Source organism: Polistes fuscatus, unplaced genomic scaffold, assembly GCF_010416935.1.
Source record: "Polistes fuscatus isolate 324 unplaced genomic scaffold, CU_Pfus_HIC Scaffold9, whole genome shotgun sequence".
In the NCBI taxonomy this organism is placed as follows: Eukaryota; Metazoa; Arthropoda; class Insecta; order Hymenoptera; family Vespidae; genus Polistes; species Polistes fuscatus.
In genome coordinates this window covers 4,734,060-4,741,587 of record NW_025113173.1, presented here as the reverse complement: position 1 = coordinate 4,741,587, position 7,528 = coordinate 4,734,060, and the positions used below count along the sequence as shown (strand labels likewise).

Sequence of the window (7,528 nt, the reverse complement as noted above, 5' to 3'; positions counted from 1 at the left end):
CAAGGAATATCGTCATAACGTATAAAGAAAATATTAATATAATATATAGATCAATATGACAGATAGAAAGATCAGGGTTCCGTTGTTTGAAATCAATGAAGGAGAAAACGAGTATCGAATAAGAGTAGGATCCATATTCAATGAAGCATATAAACGTTCTTCTCTGCGTTTACTTCCTCATTAGTATAATAATAATCATCTTTTTAAAATGAATATTTATTTTTTTCTCTATTTATAAATTTAATATTTAATTAGGACCAATCTGAAATGATGTGTTTTTTTTATTTAGAATTCTAATTCTTATTTAAAAATTAATTTATTTATTATTTAAACTAATACCAAATTTATACTCTTTTCTGTATTCAATTATGACAAATATCAATTTTGTTAATGAATTAGTGTTAAATCATTGAATTCATTTGATTTTCACACGCAGGAGTTAACTTAAATTATAGATAAATTCGTATAGTTTATGAACCAAAACGAAAGTACGATCACCTTATGGAATAGAGAAATCGAATAGACCGAGTTAACACTCCATTACAATTTTTAATTAAGCGCCCCTTGTTTCACGGTCGAGCACTCGTTCACTCTGAACCGTCAGAGCATAGACCGTGGAAAGCTTTCGACTCCTTTTCGACTATTTTAAGCATCTCAGTATTTTTTTTCTTCTGCTTGTGTGTGTGTTTTAACGTTCTCTGCACGTATGACAGGACATTACGAAATCTCTCCAGATGATATATAATTCAAGTTTTATTTTTTTCTCTCTTTCTTTTCTTTTTATTTTATTTTATTTTATTTTTTATTGCTTCTCTTATTAACAAGAAGAGATCTTGCAATTCTCGATGATGAATAAAATCACAACGATAATCTCTTCTTCAAAGGAAATTCTATTTTCAGAAAAATTGGATGTGATAAATGACGACAAATAATGTTGATAACGAGGAATAGATCTTTATTTGTACGTTGATCTAATAATTGCATTGCTAATGGCAAAGAGCAAGGACAGCAATTGCAATTATCTTTATTCTTTATAAAAGGTAATATCATATTATTATCTGATTTTATCTATTGACAATTATTCTGTCATATTTGTTTTTTTTTTTAATTTTTATTAATATCCATTAACATTATTCATTTTTAGAATTAAATTCAAATTTAACAAATTAGAATTGGAAGAATTTCTAACGAGAGTCTAATTAAAATGATAAATGGAAGAACAGAAGTAATAAATAATGAGAAAACAAATAAGGGATGTCACGAGCAATGGAAAGAAAGAAAAAAAATTGAAGAAGAGAAAAATAAGTTGAACGATCTCCGATTATATTCTGAATCAGGAGGAACGAGACTCACGTTGGATCGTGCTGCTGCTCGAAGACGGCACGGTGTACATCTTGTCTCGTCTTTGGTATACACTCGGTTCTTGCTTTCACTTTCTCACATGGTGGAAACGAGAAGAAACCCTCTTCATCCGTTCTCCCACCTCCTCCTCCTCCTCTTCCTCCTCCATCACCATCACCACCACCATGTAACAACGATCTCCTTTTAGGATCGTTCTTCTCTCTTTCATGAATTTATCGGTTCGTTTTGCAAATAACGTTTGCTTCAATAACTCTGCTAAAGATACTCGAATATTTTTTTTTTAAATTTTTAAATTAATTTTTCGTGAAAAAAAAATGAAGTCAATTTAATATCATGAAACATTTCATGTTAAAAGATAATTTCTAATGAAAAATAATAGGAATATATTTATATTCTCCAGGTTTATTGAATAATGTATTATTCAGTCACATTTGAAAAGTTTCATACCAAATATGTTCACGTAATATCTAAGATATACGACAGAGTTTAAGTTGTGTGGGTCGATGAAAGGAAAACCGGAAAGAATATAAATCGTTTGATTGAGGACACATATAAGCAGATTTGAAGAATTTCTTCATGCTTTCTCCAACGAACGTTGACTGTAACGACTAAAAGATCGTTAAAGTACATGCCATATATGTAATGTTGCAGTCACGTAGGTCAGGATCATAAGATTGTAATTTATTGTTTTTGTGTATAAAAGAAATTGTTCAAAGTTCAAATTACATTTGAAAGAGGCGCGCACCATTGTGGAAAGTATTAAATTGAACCACGCCTTCCTATTTATCTCTGTAAAAAGAAATAAGAAGATAACAAAAAATTGTCCTTTTCTCTTAGAGAGAAGAAATATTATTGCGGTAAACATCATTCGAATGACACACGGAAGGCCAAGAAAATTCTTGCACTTTCACCGTGTTAATGGAAGATGCGCCAAGGAAAAAAGACAGAGAGGAATATAGGAACTCTCTTGCTCGTTTATTAAACGATGCTACACAACACTGACATGTATACGCGTATATCTCGAATCAAAATTAATTGACGGAAGTACGATGTATTTCGCATACGTTTAGCACCTTTTTAGCATCCGCTTGAGCAAGAAACTTTGTTGGGGACACTATAACCATGCATCCGTTCGTGATTAAAAAAAAAATAGAAAAAGAGATAATAGTCAAGTTCTCTTCCAATCATATTAATTAATAGAACACAATATCTCCTAGACTAGAAAAAGAAGAAGAAGAAGAAGAGCGTAAGTTCAAAGAGACAAGGAGAGGTCGACGTTGATTTTCAACTCGGCTATCCCTATTGGTAGAGATTTCATCGCGGGAAGACACTTCGGAAACCTCTGACCTTACTGCCAGCTTTCTCCCATAGGATTCGATTAGAGTCGCTATGGTAATTGTCACGACTTACTAACTATAACTTAACATTACTTTTATTCCTTATCAAATTTGTAGAAGAAAAAAAAAATCTATGCATCTATAACATTTTTAACAAAAGATTATTTCTTTCTCAGATATTCTTCTAATAATCAGTTAAAGGATTCTCGAAAAAATACCAGACTAACAACTGAAAACTGCTATTCGTGATCACCGAAGAGACCTTCCTTTCTCCATAAAGGCGATTCTCGTTTGCAAATACCGCGACACGAAGACCTAAAAGAATCTTCATCGAAATCCTTACACCCACACATTAATCGTACTATGTCAGTGCTTATGTTGGTGTAAGTCAGAGGATACCTATGGATACTTGTAAATAGACGTAGACGGTTGTAAGTGCAAATATCGTGCCATCTACGATGGGGGACCTGCTTCAAAGACAACTTTCGCCCTCCAAGGCTGAGAAGATTCCTCGAGTCGAGCTCATCCCAAGTATAATAGACGTCTCGACGGTCATTGAAAAATATAATACTCTTACTCGTTAATTAACCGTTATGAGTAACATGTAACCATTGCGCAATATCTCTTTCTATCTCTAATGGTGTTAATGGATAATAAGGGAATGACAAAAAAATATAAATTGATAAGCTCGACGACAAATGTATCATCTTGTTTTCTAAAGAGAACAACTATCGAACAAGGTTTTTCAAATACCAAAAAGAACTCTATTTCTTCTTTCCTTAAACGCTTTAGATCGGATTGATTATGGTATGTTGCAGGATGCGTAGCAGATCTTAGGATTGACGGTTCATTGAAAAATATAATACTCTTACTCGTTAATTAACCGTTATGAGTAACATGTAACCATTGCGCAATATCTCTTTCTATCTCTACTGGTTGTTAATGGATAATAAGGGAATGACAAAAATATAAATTGATAAGCTCGACGACACATGTATCATCTTGTTTTCTAAAGAGAACAACTATCGAACAAGGTTTTTCAAATACCAAAAAGAACTCTCTTTCTTCTTTCCTTAAACGCTTTAGATCGGATTGATGATGGTATGTTGCAGGATGCGTAGCAGATCTTAGGATTGCACAATTTCAATTCTCGTGGCACGACCTCGATCTTTCCTAGACACTAAACGTAACCACAAATCAAAGTATATACACGGAGTCGTATTATTCCCTGTGGTCTTTCAGTTTTCGAACTCTAATACGATGTTAATTGCCAAGGTACACATCTCTATTACGATGAGGATTAGACTACTGAATTACACTCTATCTGTACTTCGATGATTTCAAATGCATGTACCAAAGTGTAAGTTGTAATGTAACATTTTTGTTATGAAAATAACAAAATTGAATCTTCTTGCTGAACGTCTCGACATTTCTATTCGATAAAATCCAATAATATCCGTTTCAAGCGATTAATAAAAGGAGGAAAAAAATGATACTTTACTATAGAGAATGGCAGAAACGCGCATTTAAAATGAGCGCTTTGATCGCGCAGATGAGCTCCCTGCTCGTGCTATTCCTAGTGGATGAGCTTCGTAGTATGACGTAACACTATGTTACGACTTCTTCTTCTTTTTCTTTTTCTTCTTCTTTTTCCCCCTTATGTACGTATATACATACGCGTACATTCTCTCTTGGGCCTGAGGCCCCTACTACTAGCATCCTCCAGGCCCTGATACCCCATCCTCTCAGAAAGTTGCGCACATCTACGTCACAGAGCTTCCTTGGCAAGACCTCAGTCGTCTTGAAGAGTTCCTTCACGAAGGTGATCCTAGACAGCTTAAATCTTCATCTAATACAAGAGTTCAACTAAAACGATCATGAAGTCTTTAGAACCATGTCTTCTAGTATTATCGGGTACGTTCTAAGTTCTCAAAAATATTTGGATCATTTCATATTTTTCTTCTAGACCATTTATTCGTTATTTATATTTATAGGATATTTGATTTATAATTAATCGTGACAATTTGTATTGATATTAATTGAGACTCATTGTCTTGTTATAAATTATTGTACAAGCTAAAATTTTCATTAAAATATTTTACCATATAAAATTTGTTCCCATTAATAACGAGGACGGAAAATTAGCCAGCCGTTTAATATCACGATCGTGCGTGCTTGGATACTTGTGTTTTCTAACTCTACAAGTGGAAGGATACATATGCATCCGGTTGAAACTATCTTGTCGTTAATCTTTTTACGAATAAAAAACAATTTAACATATTTAACAATGAATATAATCTTTAAAAAATTGATGAGTTTAGTTAATCAATCTTTCATCGGATTTCAGTGGTTATATTATGGAGCACAACTTTGGCTCTTCAACGACCTCCACCAAGATATTCTCAGCAATACATGCCGGAAACGGCCTTTACGTGTCGCAATAAAATTGTTGGAAGTTATTATGCTGATCCTGAAACCGATTGCCAAGTATTTCACGTCTGCGTTTCTGTATCTGGCAGTATTCAGGATTACAAGTGAGTTTTGTTATCATTTTATCCTTTTTTTTCGAACATTTAAATAAAATTATGCATTTTTTCAGATTCCTGTGTCCCAATGATACTGCTTTCGATCAGGAGAGTCAAACATGCGCGGATTGGTATGACGTAGACTGTGAAGCTGCTACTCTTTATTACGCCAGCGACAACTTTGATTTGTACAGACTTGGTTCAGGATTGGAGTCTCCGCATTACGATACGATACGCACCGATGACGAACCCCAGGATAATCTTCAACGAAGTGAAAGCAATGATCCAGTGCGTTCATCAGCAAACGCACTTAGTAGAGTTTCTTCTACTAATTATAACACCAATAACAACAACAATAATAATAACAATAATCGAGAAGTTCTACATGGTAGCAGCAAAGTTGGTTTTTACAATCAAAGAACAAATAAGGAAGATAATTATGATAACGAAAGATCTTACAAAGATGAAACAGTGACCACAGAGAAAAAGAAAACAGGTATTAGGAAGGTGAGTAGGAAGCAACCATACAACGGAAACACTAATGATTATCCTGTATCGAGCACGGCTGTACCATCAACTTACAATAGTCAGAATAATTATAATGGAAATTTTGTCAACAACAATTACAATCAACGATCAACTAGTTCCGGTTCATCTTCCACGAGCAGACCTCAAGAGAACTATAACAGAAATCAAAATATTCAAAAATATACCGTAACTGCGTCCTCGACTTATCGACCCAATACGAATTTCCAAGATTCTTACAGCAGTTACCAACCACCGAGTTCTACCGCCAGATCAACGGTTTACAATACTTACAACACGAACAGCAATTATAATCAAGATAATTCAGGATCTTATACATCTAGTACTACATTAAGGACTACAAATTACAATAGTAATGGCAACAGAAATGGATATCAACCCTATAATGTTGGACAGTTCACCCAGTCCAGCACTGTATTGCCTAGCACGAATTATCAGACGAGTGATTATACAAATTATCAGAAGAATTATAACGTTCAACGTGGTAACGGTAATGGTGGAGGATACCGTCAATCAACAACCATCGCTCCTACAGTCTATGACAATAATTACAGCAGTGCCAACGAACAATATAGGAATGGACATGGTTCCACTACATCAGAAATAAGTCAGACCACCTCGAAATATTTCACAAATTATGCCGGAAACAGTTACGCTCCAACTACTTATAGTCCACCTACGAAGAAATATGTTCACACTGACAACAGTCCAGCTCAATCGGTTCCTCGCAGCAACGATCGCTACAACAGTCAACAATCATCTGATAACAGTCAGTATTATGAAAAGAACGATCAGACAATCAAATCTTCTACTCAACATTATGACAGTACGAAAACGTCAAAAAAGGCTACGCAGTACAACAATTACGAGAGCTCAAACAGTAACAAATATTACGTTGAAACCAGTACAGATAATTATGATTTTGGAAGAGCTTCAGTAGGTATAGGTTTCAGTCCTGCTAGTATAAATCATTTGGCTGAGACATCTAGATCTACGACGCCAGTTCCTAGGTAGGTTTACGCGTGCCTCTACTTATTATACAATTAAAGAATATGTATTTTTATTGATGTCATCTCGTTCGATTACATTATTCAAACTTTCTCTTTTCAGCAGGAGACAAGCTAGTGCTACCACGTATAATCCAAGCAGTTTCAACAGTAATACTCAAAAGCCATCGTCAATAAATACTACTCCTCGAAGTAGCACTTACGTCAGCGGTTCGGCTAGACCTTTCACATCCACTACTAGATTTATCAGCAGTACAACTGTTCGTCCAAAGTCAGGAAAAAAGAATGATTATGATTATGCGTATTATGATAATGCCGGAGGTCCCGAATACGACGGTCTTGAACTTGAACAAGTCACTGGAAATAAGGAATCATCGAAACTCTCCAGAAATTAATTTAACTTTTTCATAGAAGTTCTCTTTGAAAGTTCTTCAGAGATGGTCGTTAAAAGAAACGTTTTTAATAGGAGGATTTCTATAACCAGTTTTTGATCTGTCTTCATTACTAGAAAAAAAAAGAAATGATAGGAAGACAATATTAAAAACTGATTGAAAGTGATAAACCGCAATTAACAGTTTCAATTCGGTAATATAATTAGAATTTCTAATTTACTATTATTAATTAATTATTATTCCTGTTATTTATATGATTGATCGATCATCATTTTCGTCAGTATTATGAAATATTAGTAAGCAGGCGACACTATCTAAAAAATTGTTTTTAAATTAAAAAATAATATAACTATAAATTG

General features: G+C 34.1%; 1 protein-coding gene and 1 long non-coding RNA gene across 2 annotated transcripts; both read left to right on the top strand.

The window, feature by feature from the left end:
• Positions 1–1,776: 1,776 nt before the first annotated feature.
• LOC122525468 lies at positions 1,777–3,458 on the top strand. Its single transcript, XR_006305797.1, has 2 exons — positions 1,777–2,754; positions 2,876–3,458. It is a non-coding gene; the product is annotated as an uncharacterized LOC122525468 (long non-coding RNA).
• A 1,064-nt stretch (positions 3,459–4,522) lies between these two features.
• LOC122525432 (GATA zinc finger domain-containing protein 14-like) lies at positions 4,523–7,470 on the top strand. The gene is made up of 4 exons (XM_043648232.1): positions 4,523–4,613; positions 5,047–5,233; positions 5,299–6,780; positions 6,881–7,470. The coding sequence occupies exons 1-4, from the start codon at positions 4,577–4,579 to the stop codon at positions 7,170–7,172; spliced, it is 1,998 nt and encodes a 665-aa protein (XP_043504167.1). The 5' UTR covers positions 4,523–4,576; the 3' UTR covers positions 7,173–7,470.
• Positions 7,471–7,528: the final 58 nt, after the last annotated feature.